We start from the raw sequence: 22866 nt of genomic DNA, 5'->3' as shown, positions 1-22866 counted from the left end.
CGCGTCGTATAGTCAATACTGGTCATTGATTGGTCACTACCTTAACACATACCTTAACTAGTAATTTTCCAACTTTCTGAAAACCCTAAGTATTTTTAACTTGCAAGTTTTTCAAAAACGCGACAAGCAAAAATGCGTGCACCGGAATAATTTAGTAAATCAGAACACGGAATAGGGAAAAATATTTTATGCGACAGTTTGATTTAGTTGCTCCCGCGGCCACAGAGTAATATAAAGTCGAACGCTGGTGAATTATTCATTAATGCCGTTAATTTAAAATCATTGAAAGGAAAGTCGCGTACGTCCTAGATAGGCTAGTAAGGTTGCGAATAATAATAACTATACAAAATCGAAGAAGAATAATAAAGTACGACCAAGTAAATCCACCGATCACTTTATGCTGACGTCGCTAAAGATAAAACAAGAAAATGAAAGAAGAATTGTTGTTGTGTTACGCACGTAGAGATATTATAATACGTTAATTCTAACTTTGTTAAAATATTTAGACAGATATTTTTATTTTTTCAATTTTTCTAAAACCTTGAATTACGCTTCTTGAGACAATAAATCGAAATGTTTTTTATTTGTTTATATTTTCTAGAGGAATACGCATCATAGATCCGCATCGTTGTTAGCAAACGCATTTATCAATTAAAAGTTAGAAATGTAATTGATGCTTTAGATATAAATCTCAATCAGGCAATTAAAATTAAACAGAAAGTAAAAAAGTGTTATACGAAAGCTGTAGTACATCAGTAGTAACTAACTAACATATTTGTTAACAGAGAATGTAATTGATTAGTTGCTAAGGTTCGATCAATTTTTTTTCTAAATTATTTTTATTATTTTTCAGACGCTACAAACACTTCAACCCAAAAATGGCAAACTATTTTTTGTAATCGTGTGACATCATTATGATTTCTGTGGCGGCGGGAAATCAATCTTCTCACAACACAAGGCCGACAGATACTTCACCTCGCGTTTATCACCGCGACCAGGTTTGAATAATTATATTAGATTGCCTTTACAATAGTTCATTTTTTACAGTATATGTATATGAAAAGGGCGACTTTAAAACTATATTAAAAAAATATAACTTCACAATAAAAAATTCTGTTTTAAATTGATTGGAGCATTAGGCAAATCAAAAACATGGTTATGATCATAATTGTCTTTAAAAAAAGCAACACTTATTGACAACTACAGTAATTTCTTTTTGTAAAGTTTGCTGCCAATCGATCATAGTGTTCTCTTTATCATTGTTATAGGCAAAGAATGGGTTCAAACACTGATTACACAAATGTGCTTTAAACCCGAAGAGATTTCGAGAAATCGAATATTTTATTGCTTGTAATTAATTCGGTCAGTTGTTGGTGATTACCACACTATGACAAATACTTTTTAATCAATCTTTAAAGTTAAAAATTTGCAAATACGGTTTAGCATATTGCAATAGTTAGTTTGATCTATCAGGCGCACATAGCATTACATGGCTTTGGAGTTAAGCCAATATATACGACTACCAAATTATCAAAATTTTATGCAAAAAAATCACCATGTTTAGAGGAAGGAGCTAAAGTTATTTAGAATTGCCTCTAAATAGAAACCAAATGCGCTTAGTGATAAGTACCACAGCATAGTCTAACCCGTGTCTTAGCGTTGTTGAAATTCCTTGGAAACTTACAGAGGTTCGAATAATTTGGGAGTCACAAGTTTGTTTAAGATTTAACCACGCATTTAGGTACAATAAATATTTTTGCATAACCAATCATATTGTCCTTTAAGTTTTTAAAAGCCCGTGGGTATATTCATGCTGAAAATATAATTAGTTGTTCTACGTTAAGGTTATTAATAGTCTAATACTTCCAATATCCATTGGGAATAAATCATATAGATCAGCTCTGATTGCCTTTTACGTTGCAATGATCAGGCATAAAGGAAATATTTCGATATTGAGAAGTTATGAAACTTAACACAAGATTGGGTGTTACTAATAGCAATTAATTTTTCTTACCGAGTAAAAAAGTGTTTTTTTTTTGCAAGAAAAATGTTGAGTTTAAGATTTAACATAGTTTAGTAAAATGTAAATAATTTTTAAGTTTAAATATATTTCAAAACTGAAAATTGATTTCTTGTTATAAAAGTTTTATGAACGTTGAGGTTTCTTTTTTTAATAAAAATTGTAATAAAAATCCAGGCCTAAGAAATGTTATGAGAAAAAATTTGCAATAAGGTGTTTGATTGGATATAAGTCTGGGCCACAACTGATTTATTGGCTTCATGTCTGACAGCCGCCTTGAAATGGTAATACTTAACAGTTAAAGCTTTTTAAAAATTTACAAAATCTTAATAAGGTTTTTAACAGTTATATTTACAATCATTTAAATAAGTCATATAAACAAAACGCGTGTTAACTTATGCCGCTATCACTAGTAAAACGCCTATAGGTAATCATAACATTAAATTAGCCAACCTAATATTATATTACTTGATTTTAAAAAATTGCTAGTTTTGTTTAAAAAGTAAATGTAAAATTATTTGCAAACTTATTTTTTAACTTCAATTTTAAAAGAAACGGTTTTCTCAATTTATCGATTTTAATAAAGTATTATTTGCACTATTTTACCAGCACTTGACTTGATGCGGTTTTGGTTTATCAAATTTAGGATAACGCTATTTCTTAGGAGAAAAATTTATATTGACCTAACCATGTTGTTTATATTCTTTCAATTGGGCAACAACTTGAAATGTTTTCACTAAACCAAAGTGGCATTTTTGTCAAACCTAACATAATTATAAAATTTCGAAAAATCACATGTTTAATAATAATAACAATAACAATAAAGGTAGTTTTGATTAGTTTTCCTTTTTAAATCTCGTTTTAACATTATAAAACTAAAAACTAGTAATAATAATTATATTTTTACCATTTTAGACAACAAACCATTCAAACAGAGAAAACGGGAATCGTAAAAACACAAGTTCGGGTCATCACTACACGCCACCCAGCGGAAAACGTCTAAGTGACTGTGACGTCAAAATCGCATTTGCTGATGCAACACCTACGAGAATGAAGGGAGTTCGCGGGAAACAAAAAGGTGATTTTGTGACTTTGGTAACAGTAGTTTGCTTTGCTTATTTTTGATCAGAAAAAAAAACAGATATCGATTACAAGCCCAGACTTACCTAATGAAAACCTTTTTTTTCTAAATTGTCTTTTTCTAATAATAAATCAAAAACTAATACATAGCAAAAGTGTATCAACTATTATGCCTCAATAAACCTTACATATTCTTTTAATTGTTTTGTCATAAAATTCACCATTTTTCCTAGAAGTTCGATCCGCGTCCGTTCAAACTTGCTCCTATCCTCTCACTACCCTCCCAAACTCCTCATCTTGCTCAGTGGGATCTGATATTGGAGAACTAGAGGAATCTTTAACTCTTATTGAGTCGAGTAATGGCTCACATTATTGCGAGGATCATGCACACTTGTTAAATGGAATTGGTGAAGAAGGTATTTTTCCTGATTATACCTTTAAATTCTGATTTAAAACATAAGCAATACTAGTTCTCCTATACTCATTGACAAACAATGTCGCTGTATGCAGATTCAATGGATCATACCACTCACCATAACGGTAAGGGACAATGCCCTTGCTGCATTCGTATTACAATAAACGTGTCTGGTGAGATATACGAGACACAGATAAAGACTTTGGAACAGTTTCCTGACACCCTTTTAGGACATCCAGACAAACGAAAACGATATTTTGATGCGTCAAGAAATCAGTATTTCTTTGATCGGAGTCGCCCCGCGTTCAATGCGATTTTACATTTCTATCAGGTAAGTCTAATAAGGTTTATGCATATTACTAACAAGAACTGCTTGTATAACTACAGCATTAACCCTCTTAAAGTACTGTAAGAAATATTAGATTGGCTTAAAAGCTTGATAAATTAGATATTGATTATCCGATGATTAAAACAATTAACTGAATGTTAATATAATTAAACGACAATTCGAAAATCTTCTGCAAACCAAATCACAACAAGACAACATTCAAGTTTAATGAATCACCCGCTAATATAACGTAACTGCGTAATTACGCTGCTTAATCGAAGCAGTCGGCGTGAAAAACATGCCAATGATTGCGGTTTCACCTCTGGCTTGAATTAAACGTTGAAGTCTTAACCTGGTAAATCATATCTTTAATTTGATTAGGCACGGAATAGAGTTAAATGTCATATGTATATAGTTGAAAGCCGTTTTAAAATTTTGATTATAAATCATAACATCGCCTTACTATAAGCAAACGAAAACAAAATGCCTAAATTAAATTTTTGTGTTCTATAAAGAAATACCGTTTTTATCTGCGACGAATTTAAAAGCCTTTTTTAATCCTGGTGTCCTAATTGGTTTCTCTGTATAAAGTAAAACTTTTTTATATAGCTTGGTAAAAGCGATTAATGCCCAACGATAAAATAACCTTTAAAAATGCGTGCGGTCTCCTTTTTTTTTAAAAAAGGTCGATTTTTCGGACTTCGAATCGATACAAATTAACTTCCGCTTGCATAATTTATTAACAAAGACTTCTTAATTGATTGCGTTACTTACCACACCACATTGGCCTAGGCAGCCGAAAAGTCGGTTTAAAAGCTTATTTAAGCTGACCCAAAGGGGAAATTGTGAATTAATGCCCTTCAAATAAATACTCTAAATTCTGGTTTAAAAAATGTAAAACAATATTTTTCAAACGCTTTGTGAACTTATTTGTGGTTATATCGCTGATTAATTTTTGCTGAAAATATTGATTTAATTATCGATTTATATCTATTAAAAACTTGCATAAATATTTAATCTATTTACTTATAAAATATAAGGCCCTTTTTTTAAATCTTTTAAAAATAAAAACCTAAAATTAACTTTCCTCATCGGTTAATTTTTTAACCTAATTAAATATTTAAAATTTAAACCTGTGCAGAGTGGGGGAAGATTACGGCGACCATTAGACGTTCCTGTCGATATGTTTGCAGACGAAATAAAATTTTTTCAACTCGGAACTGATGCCATGGTAAAATACCAAGAAATAGAGGGATATATTTTTGAAGGTACTTAAACATAATTGCAAGTAACTAGTTTCATTAAAAAAATATCATTTATGCCATTATTTTTTGTTAGATTTTGAAATAAAGAAATACACTGTTTGTCGTACAACTTTAAATGCAATGTTATTTTATATTTTAGAGGAAGAATACATACAATTTGGTAACGGTATGGCGCCCCACCTACTGCAAAAGCGTAAAGAAAAACTTCCCAAAAACAAAGTTCAGCGAGCTATTTGGATTTTGTTCGAAAAACCTGAAAGTTCAAATTACGCTCGCGTAGTGGCAGTCGTGAGCGTTTCCGTGATATTTTTATCGATAATATGTTTTTGTCTTGAAACTGTTCCTTCGTTACAAGATGCCTGGATTGCCGACGCTACAACCTACATAAAGGTTCCTGTCACCAACTTAAGCGAAGTCAATGCAAATAAGTATAAAATTTATTCCATACTTTATGATAAATATTGCGAGTGTCCCTATATTAATAACTAACCACCAAAATGTCACTAATTTGTAAATTAAAAGCACTTTTAACTCTTTGATTAGTTTATTTTGGCTGTTCTTATTGCTATAACACCTTTACATTTTTTTAGAAGTAATATAACGTATGAAACAAGAACAATACTGCCACATTTTACACAAAATCCATTTTGGATCATAGAAACATTTTGTATATGTTGGTTTACTATAGAGGTAACATAAACTTTTTGTTATATAAAATTGACAAGAAATTTACTATTTCAAAATCAAACAAATTATAAACTAGAATAAATACTACCAAAATCTTAAACTTTCTTATTTTCATAAAGCTGTTAAGTCGCTTTCTAAGCTGTCCCCAGAAGACTAAGTTTTGTGTTGACTTACTAAATGCTATCGATCTAATTGCAATTATACCTTATTTTGTGACCACTGCCTCTTTAGCAGCAGCGTACGCAGCCGGAGGTAAGAAATCAAAAACAAGCTTTTAAAATAAAAATAAAAAATTGTCGTAATAAATTAATAAAAGCTAATTTTTCTTATTTGTCTTCTCACTTTATAATCATTTTTACCAAAGCTACTTCTATTTAGAAAACAGTACAAACGCGAAGGGAATTTCTCTCGCTTTTATTCGCGTAGTTCGCCTGGTTCGAGTTTTTCGTATTTTTAAACTATCTCGGCACTCAACGGGTCTACAAATCCTTGCCCAAACTTTAAAGTCAAGTTTCAGAGAACTTGGGCTGCTTTTATTTTTTGTACTTATCGGAGTTGTTATTTTTTCGAGTGCTGTTTATTTTGCAGGTAAATATCAAAACAGTTAAGTTATTTTGCTAGTTAATATGTAAATTTAATTTCCTGCTATAAAATATTACAGAAACGTTTCTATTTTTCAAACATTAAAATAAGCTTAAATTTAAACAAAATAAAATTTGCTTACCTTAAAGCATTTCCACAATAACATGTATAAGTCCACCTTCCAATACAAGTTATATATAAGTCCTACTTCTCAACATAAAGTTACACTTATACTATAAATATGACAAAAACCCAAAACTTGCTATACTAGCAATTACCAACTTACTAACATTTAGTCTGTGAATCTGACACAAGATTGTTTTAAGCAACTAGTTTTTTTTTCTAAAACCGCTCAAGCGTGGCTATAAATAAACAACTTATCATAAATACAAATACTTTTATAGAAAAATAATTGGGCCAACTAAAACAAATCTTTAAACAAACTAAGCTTTATTAATCTTTATTAATTAAGTAGAATATACCATTATTTAGTTTATATCTGTTTTGCAGAAATTGACTCGACAATGCCACCTGGAAAAGAAACTTATTTCAAAAGCATACCAGATGCGTTTTGGTGGGCTATTGTTACTATGACAACTGTTGGTTATGGTGACATGCACCCAGTTACGGTTGCTGGAAAAGTAGTTGGCAGCGTATGCGCATTGACTGGCATCCTTTGTCTAGCTTTGCCTGTTCCTGTTATAGTCTCGAACTTCATGTATTTCTATCAACGCGAAGTTGCTAATAAAAAACGAGAAGTGAGTAATTCACGCAGAGCTTCTGATCAGTATGTTTCATAGATAGGTGCACTTATCTACAGTTGACATTTAGGCCACTTGGTCGCATTTTCAAACCTCGTAATTGATATTAAGATTTTTCTTATAATATACTCCTTTGTTTAATTTATACAATCGGTTTTGACTTCTTCTAGAAACGAAAGGTGCCACAATCATAGAGATTCCAGTTTATGCACACCGGGTTTTAATGAATAACAAATGCGAAATACAAAACGGACTTGCCAAATCAGATGGCCACGCGTTAGTCGGGGTATTTACACAAGTCAAGATTTAACTATAACAACTTAAAACTAACGATTCACAATATTTTATTAAAACATATTCATTCATACCATACACATTTATTCAAACAGCGGGTTAATGCATGCATACAAACCTCATTTTAATAACAACTTCGTCGCTTTATAATAAAATTCACTAAGATTTATAATTGACATTATCTTATAAGGTCCTAGCTTTTTTAAAAGCTTCATTCTCATTTGCTTTATCATCCACGTATACTTGATGCAAAATATTTAATTTACGCCTAAATACTTTTTATCATTATAAAGTCAGCTGTTGTTTAAGTTATATTAAGTAGTACGACATTTATTGTGTTACACTAAGACAATTTTTTCCTTTTTTGTTATATTTTTTTAATCTATTTTTTAATCATCTACTTCATTACTGCATGCAAAATAGTGTTTGCAGGCGAAAATAGCATAACCTAATGCTTTTATTGGCCTATCAGCTTTAGAATATATTTATGGTGTACATGATGAAAATAAGGTTAATCTGTGTTTAAGATTTCCTGTGCTGTTATATATATATATATATATTTTTTTTTTATTTTACTTGTTTTTAGTTTCTTTAGACTTGAATTCATACCGATATGTACAATTCGCCTATCTCTACGTTTTGCTATTTTTCATTTTTACAATAATCGTGTTCTATATGGGAATGTTACAAATAAATGTATTATTGTAACGCTTAACTTATTAAAATATACAATGTGTAAATATGATCCTTAAAAGTCTGCTTTTTTAAAGTTTATAGTTCTTTGAAGTATAGGGGCTATCTACAAATATTAAAATAAGTAAAAGTTGTTGAAATTTTATTAATAAAAACAACTTAATTGCGTTAGTAAAAGGTAGTATGAGTTATTGGGTGAGCAAGTATTAATAAATGTGATAACAGGCTTTCAAAGGGGTTGAAGCCTAATAATGTAAGCAAAAATAAAAGTATAAAACGAACAACGAAAAATAGGTTTTCTTGATGAGAGCATTTCATGAGTTATAAATAGGTCGCTTAGATTGATGTCAAATACAAGGCAAAAATAAATAAATACTGACAGTTTAAAAATCACAAATTTCCATGTAGGCAATTGTAACAGTATGTCATTCATTTTTTTTAAACTTGCCAAGTCTATTAGTCAGTTTTTTTAATATAAGTGGCCGAATTTAAACTTAAGGTCTACATTATATAAACCTGAAATAATAAAGCTTTTTAAAATGCACCTAAGTACAGAACGATATTTAATTAATTGTAGTAAATTATATATAAAATAAAATTTGTTAGTTAGATAATCTATTTTTTCTCGTGAGGTGGGTATTCAAGTTCCGCCGTTCTAGCAAGTAGAGAAGGTGCTAAAATCCCGAAGGGAATGGCTCCGCGTCCGCCTTCTCTCTGATAACATCTTGGGACATATGGATATTGCGTGGCTACCTGTTCATTGTCCTCATAACAACATCCTTAAAAATAGAAAAATTAAATTATAAGACAAATATTATCAATAAAAAAAAAATAAAAAAAAGTGAACTACAGACCTAACTTGTTTTTACATATTTCAACTTACCAAGCTTGGTGAGGCAGTCAAGTCGGTTAGGAATTGCAAGAATATCATAGCCAATAACATAATGCTCAAAGTCATAATGACAGGCGACTCGTTTGTAATAAAGAATTGGAATTTGGTAAGTGTTGACATTGCAAGTTCCGTTTCCTTAATAAAAAAATAAAAATTTTATATCAAGAATTGCTATTTTATAAACTAAAAGCAAGTAAAAAAAGTTAGATGGCAAATATTTAAATGTTACTTTTGTTAGATATAAATTAAAAAAATTAGCTTACCAGGACTATAAGCGGCTGGAATATCATCAAAGTTAAAGTTGAATTGGGACGGGCCGTTGGGTCGGAAGCACTGGGGCACTCGGTAGGGTGAGTTTTCGTCCCAACAACATCCCCTGATTGCAACGCAGTGAAATTCTGTCACACCGGGGTAACCACATTCTCTTCGCTATAACGAAAATTAAAGATAAATTTAAAAAATAAAAAAACAGAAATACGAATAAAAGATATTTAAAATTTAAACATGCAATGCTGTTGATGTCTATCGGCGTCTTTACCTCGTTAATAAGTCGGCCTACTCCGTTATTAGGGTTGGATGCATCATACAAGTAATATAATTCAGGGCTGATTTCAAGTCCGTATTTAAAAAGACTTTGGCATTGGATCGGGGAGGCGAATTCACCAGGTCGTTTAACTTCCATGTAAACTAAAACAAAACATTTCAAATTAGGTAAAAGATTTAAAAAATGTTTATGTTCTCTTTAATATTATATTAGTAATAATGCTGCCTTAATATCTTTAAAAATTTTCTTATATTCGGCTTACACGAATCGTAATAGATAAAGAACACGTTGTAATAACACCATGGCACAGCAATGGCCGAAGTAATTTGATTATCAGTTGCATTTCGTACTTCTGTGTCGGTCAAGAATATAGGCTAAAAAAACAAATTAAGATAAGATTAAAGCATTCGAAATGAAAATTTATAAAACAAAGTTATTTTTGGTGTTCTGTAATATAAATTATAATACAACTTACGTTGTAACAACAGTATGGAGCAGTCTCACATTCGGCCGCGCTGATTCCAATGTACCCACATTCAAATCTATTGAAATAAAGCTAAATTTGTTATATAATTTAAAAACATTTCCTAATAGTCATTCTATGTTACAAATAATAATGTTTATTAGTTAAGTTCTGAAAAAGTATAACAATTTAATGTTTATTCATCTAACTATAACAATCTAAAAATATAAAAGTAAACAACTTGCAGGCTTAACTAATGTATACCCAAACGAAATAATTAAGCAGTATAATAAAAAAATGTTGAAAATACCTGTTGCGGAGATCATGAAGGGCACAAGTGTTAACTTCAAGAGTTTCGAAATGAGCAAAGTAAAGTTGAGATCCTGGGTAGATTCCGCTTGGTAGGTTAGGCACGTAAGGCCGTCCCAAGCTTGTGTAATAGTCGGGTTCGTTGGCTCGTACAACTAAACAATGTATAAATAAAAAGTAAGTAAAAAAATAAAACAAATACGCAAGTCTTAACTAACAAAAAATAATTAGTCTTTCGCATATGACTTACGTGCTTCAAAGATATATTCAATTAACTGTTCCTGGCTAGCACCACTTTGTGTTCCCAGCAAAATCATACCAATAAGTGGCTCAATAGCGCCGCTATTGATCAAGTTAGTAAGATAAAAGTCCTGCCCATTATCAACTCCCAACAACAATGGAATGATTGATGCGTCAAGTGAACCGATGTTGGTCAAGTAGTTGATTAAACCAACTTTGTTGCCATCATCTTGGAATCCGTCATTCAACAAAATGTGCACAGCAGAAGAATCAAGACCTGTAAAAATTAAATATATTTATAAAAACCTGTTTAAACCCTGCAAATTCTATAAGGCATCATTTATATGTTAATTTTTATATAATTTTATTATTTTATTAATTCATATAAAACTTACCAAAGCTTGAAAGAATCAATTGTCTGATGAGTTCCTCATTTGATTCGCCTTGGTTAGCAAAAAGAGAAAGAAGTTGGGGATTGAATTGACCGGAGACCGATGAAAGGAAAAAGTCGTTAAAATTGAGGTTGCTACCAAGGTTACCAAGATTGCCGAGATTACCGAGAATTCGAGCCTCGGGCTCAGGGACATTTGTAATATTTCGGATGACAGCTCTAACTTCAGCTAAACAGAATTAACTAATTAGATCTGGATTTTTACGTAAGCGCATGTACTAATTATGTCATGCACTACTTATATTAAATAGTAAATGTTGTGCTAAAATATTTAAAAAATGCAACTTATTTAAGAATTTTATTTATTTTTATAAATATTTAAGGTTTTTATATTTAAAAATTATGCGTGTATAATTGTGATATGCCCGTAAGACATGCTCCATATCAACATTTAATCGTTGTTTTAAAGTCAGATAATATTTACATATTAGTGATTTTCTGGAACAGTTTAAGTTTTTGTTAAAAGTTATTTAAATGGTTTTGCTTACGTGTTAAATTTTCTTGTACTTCTGGGGAAGTGAAAAGGTATTGAAGCATCAAGGCCTGGTTGCCCTCAGTTACTTTATTGCATGAACATACGGCACCAGTAGATTGCAAAGTTCCCCTATTAAACAAGTAAATTTTTAAATAAATATATCTTAAATGTATCAATCATACACTTAATTCAATCGACAAAATAAATATTTGAATATATATAACAAAATTAATCATTTGGAAACTTACCGGCAACTCATTTTGTCCAGCACGCTCATTAAAGCCAATGGGGTCTGGGGTGGCAAATCGCTTCGGGTTGCTAAAAGTATAAATAAGCATAAGTACATTTTTATAGAATAACATTTATTAAAAAACACTTTATTAAATTTGTTACCAAAGTTTTAATAAGCGAAAAATTGTAATCATTTTGTAGATTTTCTTACTTTGGCGGGAAAATCGATCGAAAAGAGATAACATGAACAAAAGATCAGTTTCAGGCTCGCACATGCACATGTCAGTATCTGATTGAGGGGTAGCGACTGAATCAGTTCCAAAATTATTGGAGAAGCATCCCTTTTTAGAATTTAATGCAAGAATGGGAAGAACTGTTTCCTCATCGTCGGGGCCTGCGATTATTCAAATATTTAAATTTAGTTAAAATATTGGCGGGTATAAAAGGGTTAAGATAAACTTAAAATAGAAAAACACTTACATGAAGATACGACATCGCCTTTCTCTTTTCTGCAAAATTGTTTTGAGAGAAGTAAAAGAGACATCAATTGTTCTTCGGTTGTCTTTTGTTCCGACATCAAAAGTGGAAGAAACTTATTCAAAACAGTGTTGGAAGTTTCTATTTAAATAAGATCAAAAGTTTATACCTTTACATATTCATATTTATACACAGAGATATTTAACAAATTATAATTTTAATTATTACAGTTGACTTAACAGATACGTTTAGCTGAGATAGTTTTAATGTCGAAAAATATTTTTTACCTAAGTCTAAACCACCAGTTGCAAGTAAAAATAATTGTTTTTCGTGATCCAAATCCATATTGTCTGCAACTAGGTAAGGGGCCATGATATCGATAACATCCATGGGATTATCTAAAAAAAATAATTACATTTGTTTTTTTTACATTTCGTTTTATTAGATTTATTTACTAAGTTAATATTCATTGTAATGCACAGAAAATACAAGTTTTTTTTTAATTTTACCTCCAGCTCTTTCTGTAGCAATAAGCGAAAACATAAGCAAGACTTCATTGTTGATAGCTAAAATACAAAATAATGCTTTTAAATTTTAAACATAGATTAATAAATGATAAATCTGGAGTATTTTAAAAAGAAACTTGAAAATCTAAAAAAAATTACTTTACAATATAAAAAAGAAATTTATCTTACGTGCTCCTTGTCTAGGTGTTGGTACTGCAAAAAATAATAAAAATTTTAATTAAAATAAATATAATACTATTTAAAACCAAAATAATTAGCGATTTAAAAACTTGTTTAGTATTAAGTATATATTCAGCTAATTTAGATTAAACGATCATGCCATGCTAACTATTTTATATTTTCAAGTTTAATTCTAAAGTTTTTTTAATTTTTTAACTCTAAAGTTTTAAGTTATCTTTACCTGCAGAGACCAAGGCCACGAGGCCGAAGAGAAGCGCACAGATCTTCATTGTTTTACTAGTCTGAAAAATAATGCACAATGATTACGAAACGCGCATGTACTTAATACTTAACACGCCTTGGTGTCACTTTATAGCCTAAAGCGTAGGCGTTTCTTTGTGACCAGTCTCGTATCGGGGTCTTATTTTTCCACTTGTTCACAAAATGTTGTTTTCACGGTCGAACTCAAAATCAGTCACGACCGTGCGATTTTTTAAGCACCTGTGTCTAGTATTTATAAATTAGTTATTCATACGATCTTATAGCATGTAAATATACACGAATGACCACATCGTAAATTTAAAAAACATTGCACGTTTATTGGCACGTGCTCAGTTGATAATAAAAATCAGGTATTTTATTTAAAATTCTAAGATTTACCATACGACGTAAGCTTAAATAGTAATTACACCAGCGACAATGGTTACGTTAAAATAGTATCACATTATGCCTTTTCTTATTATTCTTATGTTAATTTAATATATTAGCCAGGAAATACAAAATATATTTTTGAATTCTTAAAAATTCTTAAAACAAAATTGACCTAAAAACTAATATTTTACCTTTTCTATACTGTATCCTTTTAAATTGGCACAGAATCAGCTTTTTAGCGAATTGATTTCGAACAATGATGAAATTGTCGCCGGTGTTAGCTTATAAGAAAAATATTCCCTTTTTTAACGCCAGTTTTAGAAAGATTTCAAAACCCACTCGTAAAAACCTTGGGGGCAAATTTTAATTGCTTCTCGCCCGGTTGAAAGCAACGTCGTGGTTGTGTTTTAGGAACGGTTTTCATGAGCCAGAAAACAAAGGAGTGCAATTATCATATCCACATACGATAAAACCTCAAAAGTGTGTCAACATATTTCTTACACCTGCAATTAAAAATTAAGTTCGTCTGACGAGTATTTTTTCTTAGTATTGTTTTAATGTAAGAGATTACAAATCAAAACAAATTTTAAATTACAAAAATAAATAGGGAGATTTTAAAGAACGAAATCAATTATAAAAACATTTTGCAAGTTTCTTGAATGCTTAAAAGCAATAAAAATATTATAAAAATAAACTATAATTTGCAACCTATTATTAAATTATAAATTTTAAATAAATAAATAAACAACTAGAAATTCAAATATTTTAGAAATTTAAATATATACCAGAGTGAAAAAATAGTTGCCACATTAAATTGATGACGTCACCCAACTAAAATTAACAAACATTACGTCATAAGGCCACGCAATTAGGTGCTTCAAATATCACATCCCAGGAGTAGTTTAGAAAGTGACTTTTCATATTGTTAAAATTATAGTACCGGTGTTTCAAACAAGGTCATAAAATAAAAACAACTCTAAACCCATAAAAACTTCAAATACAAATTGTTATTGCCGTGTTTGACCCTTTAGTATGTGGTGCAGGTTAATTATATCTTGTCAAGCAGTAATAAATAAATTAATTTAAGTTAGTTTTTTTTTATTTAACCTTTTTAAATTATTTATTAATTTTACTTTTATAAATTGATGAACACACGTGCACTTTAAAGTTGAGACCAACATTGCAAATAAAGATAAATATTTTAACTGATTGTATCAATGTTTTATATAAAAAGTAAAATTGTGTCAATGTTTTATATAAAAAAATTAAATACAGCGATAGCGGATGAGCGTAATCAAAATTCTTGTTAACAAGAAATTTTTAGGCGTGGTTGGTACAGGGCGTACTATTTAGCCTTAACCATGAACTAAAATTTAGCGGAAACAGTTTACAAAAATTAAAGAGTAATTAACACGTCCATCCGCGTTTTAACACATTTTTGGTAACGATTCTCAATAAAAATGTTTTTTACCAACTTTAATTAATTGTTTTTATCATTAAAAGCTACGCTTTAAAAACGATTTGTAAATAAAACAAATTCGTAAATTTACAACACAAAAGTTAAACGAATTGCCAGGCTGTAAATGCCGCCTTTAGGGCAAGGTAGGCACGACTTTGCCTGAGGCCAGTCAAGGTACGGAAACGAATCCGGAATTCCTAACCAAGACGAATATAGACCAAACATTATGCTAACGCCACATTTTAATAATTAACTGTATGGTAACATTTCTTGGTATTATTAAACAAAATTTTACACTCATCAAAGTATTCATATATTTATAAGGAAAACCCAGCCTTAAATCTGCACACTTACGTTTTAATTTGGCCTAGTCGTTTGCGCAGTCTGGGTTTGACAAAGAAACAGACAGGCAATTTAACGCCCCGTTTAAAGGTTAAAACCGGGCTCAACAGCAATAACATTTAGTGATTGTTACATAATTTTAAAGTTAAACAACTATATGCGTTGTAGGGGTTATTTTGTATATTAAGGTTATTAAGCCTTGTTTAACAACAGGCATAATACTTGACACAGACAACGTTCTTTTTAAGACGTCATAAAGATCATGGAAACGAACCGAGAACGCCTTCGTCCTAAACGATTTATCAACGTTTTAGTTAATTAGATTAATTTTAATGTTGTTATTGTCATTAGAATGCACAATCGAAAATCGTATGAAGTTTAAACATCCCTTTTGTAAACGAGATTTTGGTTCCAGGAACGAACAGTACCTTTAGAAACGCCGGAACTGAGCACAGGGCCCCCAGGCAAATGTACTAGGCACTAGTACGCCCAGTGTAACGAGTGCTGGATAAATTGAGTTTCTCTTTGCACACTTTTTTTGATTTTTCTGTATCTTTTCAACTTACGAAATGGTGTTCAAACGTGAATAGCGTTTTACCCAAAACGTTTTTGTATATAGCCAAAAAAACTGACTGCAGGTCGTGAGAATGGGTTAAACTACAAATAATCTAATGTCTTATGCAACCTTTTTATAACTAAATAGTTTTTCTTACATAAGTGGTTTAAAATACAATAGCCCTTTACATTACAAATATTCAAATCACGCCCAAAAGTTGCTTATCCAGTCTAACAACCACAAAAGAATTCAAAAACCTCAAAATGGGCGTTTTTTTGGGGGCCTAATAATAATTTTGGAAATTATTCATGTTAAATAGTTTATAAATAATAAACTAAACTCTGAACATTTGGGGATTTTTTGGCAATCATATAAAATTATGTGACTGTTTCTCACAAGGTTTAGGTAAATAAATAGTACAGCTGAATAAAGAGGGTTATTATTTTGCCTCACCATAATTTTCTTATTGCATTTGAAACATCCTCAAATTAATCAAGATTCACCCTTGAATTAAAATAAATTGTTTAAAATTAACAATTAATTTACTAGCTGAATTACAGAAAAATGTTGTGTCTTACCTTATGATCAATTTATGCAGCCTGACAACATAAATTCTTACTGTTTATTACTGTTAGTTATACTGATTTGGGGTCTTTCGTATTTCAAACAATTTAAAGTATTTAATAAGTTTATTATTAGAATTTATATAAATGCGATTATTGAGGCACAAAAATGGGCAAATGGATAAATGAGCTGTAAAAATATATTAAAACAAATAAGTTTACTGCAGATCTATAAAAATGTTACACCTGATAGATAAAATGTAAAAATTAACTTGAAGGAAAAAAATTACTATGAGCAAAATCAGATTATAATAATAAACTATGAAGCTATGGCGAGGTAGTCTGCCATTTTGCTAAATTTATTTCAAGTTAAAATTAAAAAAATGATTAAAATATAAAGGCACATTTGGTAAAAACTAAATGTTTTGGCAAAGTAAAAAAACACACTTTATTTTACTTTTGTTGTAACTGCGTAAGTATATTGTACACATATTTTGAGTGTAATAACAGTGACCCAAAAGGTTATTTAAATATTTTAAATTTAGAACATTCTAAAAACATAAACAGTCGAGTATCATATTTATCACCAGTTGTTGACAATTAGCATAACACAGGAAAATATGCTGGGATTATGTATATATTGAGATTACAAAACACCATAGAGTGTCACTTGATTAATGTTAAGCTGCAGAAATTTACATTTCCTGGTTTTAAACACCTGGTAGTTTCTGTTACAAGAATATATAAAGGCATGCATTCAGTTAAGTAATTAGCATCTCCATCTATTAGGACTTGAATCCTGGATGTCAGAAATGGGAATGGGTGAGACTTTTACTGACTAAAAAAATGAAATGAGAATTGAACAATAAACTTTTATTTTAGGTAATACTAAGACTAACTGTAAAAAAACAATTCTTTAAAAATTCATTGCTTAATAAATACCATAGTGAATTTACTTCGCCTAGAAAAATCATGCTTCAAAATTGTATACACTTATTTTTATAGTTTACCTTAAATTTATTGTGAAGAGCTCTAGTAAAAGCAGGTGTAAGACCAGTAGCTGTGGATTGATTTGTGTCTCTTTTTACCAATGGTGTTCCACCAGGACTTCTTACTACATTCGTTTTCTTTAAAGTCTTGATAAAAAAGAAAAATTTTATATAATTATTACCAACATTGTGAAGTTGCGCCATTAGCTTGCATATATATTTTTTACAAACAATGTCTAAATTTTTTAAAACAAAAATTTTTATGTTTTAGGATGTATATATATATATACATTACTGAATTTCTACTATTACCACTTTTATACACAAGATATAGTGTTTAATAAACTTACATTGGAAAAGGATGGTTTTATAGGTAAACCATTTAAAATATCATTGTGATTTTCATCAGATTTTACTTTCCTAGATTTTAATTTAACATTTTGCAAGTCTTTCAATGAAACAAGTTGTCGACTGCCAGATTGTTTTGCATTAGATGCCTTCTATTAATAGAAAGATAATTGTTGGGTTGGGTTTTTTTTTAAATTGAATAAAATTTAAACAATTTCTAAACAATACAGTACATAATTATTGATTAAAAGAAAACTAATTACCTTCGCAGTTCCTTCAGTTTTTCTCAACTGAACATTTTGAATGTCGGTGATTGAAAATCCTCTCTTAACCTAAAACATATCCTGTTAAAATCTACATTAGGATATCATTGAAAAAAAACTTCAATTTTAAAAAGCAAGCATTAAACAAGTCATGGTAAAACAAATTATTCAAAAAATATTTTTTTTGCTTGTATTTTTTTTATTCAAAAAATACAAATTATTCAAAAAATATTTTTTTTGCTTGTATTTTTTTACCTTTAAAGATAAACTAGGAGTAGTCTTGGGCATTACTGAGGTTGAAAGAAGGGGTGGGGGTGGAATTGAACTGGACAGCATTGGGGGTGGCGGGATTTTAAATGATGTTGGAACACTTTCTTTGACAACGACACTCGACTTTTCTTTGTTTAACTTTTTTTGTGCCTTGTTTAACTGTTTTGTCAACTTTTCGAAATTTGTTTCCAGCTTTTCCAGTTTCTCTCTCAAGTCTTGAATTTCAAGCAAACTAGCAGAACTAGCATTGTTTGAATTTCTTTGGCCAAAAAATGGAAATATAAAAGTTAAAACTTTAAATAAAAAGTAAAAAATTGCATGAAATAATGATTGCCCCTGTTTGGTTGCTTTTTCCATTTCTTTTTTTTCGGCTTGGTTTATTCTTAATAAACTCCTACAAAATAACAAAGTTACCAATACTAGTGTAAAAATATTGTTTTGTTGTCATATGGTCAGATGTTTTTTTATAAATTAAATTATATTATACTATCCTAACAAAGTCAGATTGTAATTATTATTAGTCAGTTGGTTATTGAGCAATTTTCAATCTGTTTGAAACTAACTTAAATAAAAACCTGGTTTGCCAGCTTGTAGTTGCATATTGACTTAACAACTACAACAAAACAATAAAATATTGACTAAAAATTGTTTTTTAATGATAAAAAAGTGTTTTTTATGTTGAAAAAAGTTTAACAAAATTTATTTCTTACCTTGATGTTGTTACCTTAGTTCTTCTTGAAATACAATTATTTTTACCAAATTTCTTTCGGTTCATAGTTGAATAAGTTTATACTGACAAGCTATATTTTTAGGTAGTTTACCAAAAGAAAACTTGCACACTTTCAACACTTATCCGTGACGCAATCTTAATACAGTTGTCCAGCATTTAATGTATAGAATTTTAAATTTCCCGCTGTAGCGAATATTTTAGCAATAAAGGTTGTAACTTAATACCTTTAAAAATAATCGGAGTGAGTTTGCTATGTTTTATATTATTTTTAAATATTCTATTCTGTTGTTTATATTTCAAATGTTACCCGTTTTTATTCAAATTGGCTTGTTATTGACAACATTCTGATTGACCAATTTTATTTAAATTTTGTCTGGTCAGATTGACAGATTTTGACAGATTTTCTCTTAAAGAGTATTTATAAAAAAAAATTATCAACAAATATATTATAATTAACACTTAGTATGGTGTTTTTTATTTAATATATATAATAATTTTTAAGTTTATATGAATATTATGTTATAGGTTTAACAGATCAATTTGCGTCTTGGGTTTTAAAAGAAGACCACATATTTTAGTAATATTAACTGTCCAAACAAAAAAAAATTCTATACAATAAAATACAACAGCCTTTAATTAAACATTAAAACTGTATATAGTTCAGAAAAAAATAATACAAAAAACTTAAGCATCAGAAGGGATGTTCCTTGTTTAGTCTACTAATAAATAAAACTTTATAAAAATAATAAAATGATTTTGAATCATATTTTATTTATCACCCAAATCTATTTGAATATATTTTTAAAGCATAGATAACTTGGTGTTTTAGTTTAATTTAAGCATAAATTCATAATTTTTCGTGGTTTGAATAAATAATTAAGCTATTCGTATGATTAGAGAGCTAAACATTTTAATGAAATATTTTACGTTATTTAAAATAATGTTACATAATTACCAAATTTATTTAGGTACGTATAGAATTTAAATAAAAGGACGAACGTTATAAATTTTATAAAAATAAAACATGAAGAAAAAACTTTGACAACCCTGCACTAAAATTACTTGTAAACAAATTAAAATCTAAACATGTGCTTCATTACCGTAGTTTTGATGTTGCCTAATTAAGTTCATGCAGTTTATCCTATTGAGTTATAATCACGTAAGGCAAAAATGTAGCTACAAAAATCTTTGTTATTTTAATTTTGTTTATAATATGTATAATTTAATTATTGTATAATTACAATACAACACTTTAATCAAATTCTTTTAGCGCAAATTTTTTCCCGCCAAAACTTTTTTCTAGGTAGTTTAATAGGTTTGTTTATCAAATAGTTGTTTTTTTATTTCCGATGGGCCAGTTTATTAGTTAATAACATATAAAAGTAGTGTTAGATATGTTATTGTTAATAATTTGTTTGATAAGACTCGAAACTAAATCAAATATATATGTGATATGAAATTATTCTTTTTAGATTTTTTTGGGATTTTGTTTATTTATTTTGTTAACTCCGTTTATTGACAAGATGTGGATTCAAGTGAGAACAATGGATGGAAAGAAATCAAAGCAAGTCGATGGCCTTTCCAAACTTACAAAAATTGATGAGTTACGAGAAATAATTGATAAAAAGTTTGGGGTTAAAACCTCGCTACAAAGACTATTTTTTCGTGGCAAGCAAATGGAAAATGGTTACACATTATTTGATTACAGCGTTGGTTTAAATGATATTATTCAACTCATGGAAAGAAAAGTGTTCGCTCAATCACCAGCAAAAGAAAATATAGCCCCCGATAACAACTCAATCTCTGAATCAAAAGTTGAGGAGAATATGAAAACTACAGACAACTCAATAGTTGATGAAAAAGAAAATAAGGATGGAAATGCCCAAAATACAGAGAAAATTATGGAAATTGATAACAAAGACACATTTGACAGTGTTTACAAAGTTAATGATTTAATTGATATCCAAGACCCTGATACTGGTGCATGGTTTGAAGGCACAATAACAAAAATGTCCAAGCAGGACAATGTTATTGTTTATGATGCTAATTTTGACGATTATGAGGAAACAAAAAATTTAAAAGAATCTGCCTTCCGTCCAAGAGCTAGAAAGCTTTTGGAGTGGGATGAAATTAATGTTGATGACAAAGTCATGGTGAACTACAACATAGACAAACCCAAGATAAGGGGATTTTGGTATGACTGTGTAGTCCTAGCAAAGAAAACTAGAAAAAATAGCAAGGGTCTTAATGTTCGTTTAATGCTAGGTGCTGATAAAACAATAGAACCATGTTTAATTCTTTTTGTTGAAGAAGTTTTTGCCATTGAAAGTCCTGGAAAAGTGAGTCTTGATGTAACAAAGGAAACTGTTATTCAGCGTGAAACTGAAAAAGAACCAGAGTGTGGACATTGCAAGGATAATCCTCGACGAAAATGCAAGGAATGTGGATGCCATGTATGTGGAGAAAAGTCTGAACTTGATAAAACACTTTTGTGCGATGAATGCAACTTACCATTTCATACATTTTGTCTTGATCCTCCGCTAGATGCTCTTCCAGATGAAGATGAGTGGTTCTGTCCACTGTGTCGGCAGGACACAAGTGTTGTGGTAGGTGCCGGGGAAAAGTTAAAACATGACAAGAAAAAGGCTAGAATGAAATCTGCCACATCAGAAACATCAAGAGATTGGGGAAAGGGAATGGCATGTGTTGGTCGATCCAAAATTTGCACAATTGTGCCTTCAACTCATGTTGGTCCAATTCCAGGTGTAGCAGTTGGAAGTTTGTGGAAGTTTAGAGTTCAAGTAAGTGAATCCGGGGTTCATCGTCCACATGTTTCTGGAATTCACGGCAAAGAAAGTGCTGGAGCATTCTCGATTGTTTTAGCAGGCGGATATGAAGACGATGAAGATAATGGAGATGAATTTACATATACTGGAAGTGGGGGAAGAGATCTTTCCGGAAATAAAAGAACAGCCGAACAGTCATGTGATCAAATCCTGACTAAAAACAACATGGCAATTGCACGAACATGTAATGCCAAAGCAGATGCAAAAAAAGGTGCAGAAGCAGAAGATTGGAAGAAATCAAGAGGAATAAGAGTTGTTAGAAACTATAAAGGAGCTAAGCATAGTAATTATGCTCCAGAAGAAGGAAATAGATATGATGGAATTTATAAGGTTGTGAAATATTGGCCAGAAAAAGGAAAATCAGGATTTGTAGTTTGGAGATATTTGTTTCGTCGGGATGATCCTGAGCCAGCTCCATGGACAAAACCGGGAAAAAAACGAACAAAAGAACTTGGAATAACAATGCTTTATCCAGATGGTTATTTAGAGGCACAGGCACAAAAAGAAAATGCAGAGGGAACTCCTGCAAAAAAAAGAAAGCGATCCTCAACTGTGGAAGGTGAGGAAATCAACAAGAAAAAACAAAAAGTTGTTAAATATAAGATTCCAAAAGAAATGCAGAAACTAATAGATCAGGACAAGAACAACAAAAAATTATGGGATGAAGCAATTGAGGTTGCCAAGCAAGGACAACAAAAATTTGAGAAAAAACTGCAAGATATTTTTGCCTGTGTTTGCTGCCAGGATCTTGTCCATAGACCAATCACAACTACTTGCAACCATAACCTTTGCAAGGGCTGTCTTTCTCGGTCATTTAAAGCAGAAATATATTCATGTCCAATGTGTCGCACAGAACTGGGAAAAAATTATAGCTTGGATATTAATAAAAATCTGCAAAGTTTTCTCCTTAGTACATTCCCTGGATATGATCAAGGACGTTAAATATGTTAATTAAA

General features: G+C 30.3%; 4 protein-coding genes across 5 annotated transcripts; 2 read left to right on the top strand and 2 right to left on the bottom strand.

Moving 5' to 3' along the window:
• The first annotated feature begins 2201 nt into the window (after nt 1-2201).
• Nucleotides 2202-7341, top strand: LOC145743543 (potassium voltage-gated channel subfamily A member 1-like). 2 transcript variants are annotated; one of them, XM_082561532.1, is made up of 11 exons: nt 2202-2304; nt 2936-3098; nt 3334-3516; nt 3611-3846; nt 4985-5111; nt 5248-5536; nt 5699-5798; nt 5915-6047; nt 6174-6383; nt 6888-7135; nt 7309-7341. In XM_082561532.1, exons 1-11 carry the CDS (start codon nt 2281-2283, stop codon nt 7330-7332), a joined length of 1737 nt encoding a protein of 578 aa, XP_082417658.1. In that variant the 5' UTR covers nt 2202-2280; the 3' UTR covers nt 7333-7341. The 2 variants fall into 2 exon arrangements, with proteins under 2 accessions (XP_082417658.1, XP_082417659.1); XM_082561533.1 differs by lacking the exon at nt 2202-2304 and having other exon boundaries at nt 3002-3098; nt 3337-3516.
• Nucleotides 7342-8250: 909 nt separating this feature from the next.
• Nucleotides 8251-13769, bottom strand: LOC145742023 (uncharacterized). Its single transcript, XM_082559757.1, has 18 exons — nt 13736-13769; nt 13135-13195; nt 12903-12926; nt 12717-12773; nt 12495-12605; nt 12211-12348; nt 11942-12124; nt 11748-11817; nt 11513-11628; nt 10969-11193; nt 10584-10850; nt 10335-10488; nt 10037-10103; nt 9824-9935; nt 9556-9704; nt 9281-9446; nt 9009-9152; nt 8251-8904 (listed from the first exon to the last, which is right to left on the bottom strand). Exons 2-18 carry the CDS (start codon nt 13181-13183, stop codon nt 8741-8743), a joined length of 2196 nt encoding a protein of 731 aa, XP_082415883.1. The 5' UTR covers nt 13184-13195; nt 13736-13769; the 3' UTR covers nt 8251-8740.
• Nucleotides 13770-16802: 3033 nt separating this feature from the next.
• On the bottom strand, nt 16803-19201 carry LOC145743369 (uncharacterized). Its single transcript, XM_082561313.1, has 6 exons — nt 19045-19201; nt 18320-18728; nt 18065-18133; nt 17804-17953; nt 17475-17600; nt 16803-17302 (listed from the first exon to the last, which is right to left on the bottom strand). Exons 1-6 carry the CDS (start codon nt 19107-19109, stop codon nt 17234-17236), a joined length of 888 nt encoding a protein of 295 aa, XP_082417439.1. The 5' UTR covers nt 19110-19201; the 3' UTR covers nt 16803-17233.
• A 1386-nt stretch (nt 19202-20587) lies between these two features.
• On the top strand, nt 20588-22866 carry LOC145742049 (E3 ubiquitin-protein ligase UHRF1-like). The gene has a single exon (XM_082559791.1). The coding sequence runs from the start codon at nt 20588-20590 to the stop codon at nt 22850-22852; it is 2265 nt and encodes a 754-aa protein (XP_082415917.1). The 3' UTR covers nt 22853-22866.

Source organism: Corella eumyota, chromosome 2 (assembly GCF_963082875.1).
Source record: "Corella eumyota chromosome 2, kaCorEumy4.1, whole genome shotgun sequence".
Lineage (NCBI taxonomy): Eukaryota > Metazoa > Chordata > Ascidiacea > Phlebobranchia > Corellidae > Corella > Corella eumyota.
This window is presented reverse-complemented; position numbering and strand designations above follow the sequence as displayed.

Bases quoted from the DNA above. Each gene is read 5' to 3' on its own strand.
- LOC145743543 (XM_082561532.1), top strand. From the start codon at position 2,281: ATGTCTGACAGCCGCCTTGAAATG. The intron at 3,099-3,333 runs GTGATTTTGTGA...CATTTTTCCTAG, and splicing joins AGTTCGCGGGAAACAAAAAG to AAGTTCGATCCGCGTCCGTT. The intron at 5,112-5,247 runs GTACTTAAACAT...TTTATATTTTAG, and splicing joins AGAGGGATATATTTTTGAAG to AGGAAGAATACATACAATTT.
- LOC145743369 (XM_082561313.1), bottom strand. From the start codon at position 19,109: ATGAACCGAAAGAAATTTGGTAAAAATAATTGTATTTCAAGAAGAACT. The intron at 18,729-19,044 runs GTAAGAAATAAA...GTTATTTTGTAG, and splicing joins ACTAAGGTAACAACATCAAG to GAGTTTATTAAGAATAAACC. The intron at 17,303-17,474 runs GTAAACTATAAA...TCATTTTTTTAG, and splicing joins CTCTTCACAATAAATTTAAG to TCAGTAAAAGTCTCACCCAT.
- LOC145742023 (XM_082559757.1), bottom strand. From the start codon at position 13,183: ATGAAGATCTGTGCGCTTCTCTTCGGCCTCGTGGCCTTGGTCTCTGCA. The intron at 12,774-12,902 runs GTAAGATAAATT...TTTGTATTTTAG, and splicing joins AACACCTAGACAAGGAGCAC to CTATCAACAATGAAGTCTTG. The intron at 12,606-12,716 runs GTAAAATTAAAA...TATTTTTTTTAG, and splicing joins TGCTACAGAAAGAGCTGGAG to ATAATCCCATGGATGTTATC.
- LOC145742049 (XM_082559791.1), top strand. From the start codon at position 20,588: ATGTGGATTCAAGTGAGAACAATGGATGGAAAGAAATCAAAGCAAGTC.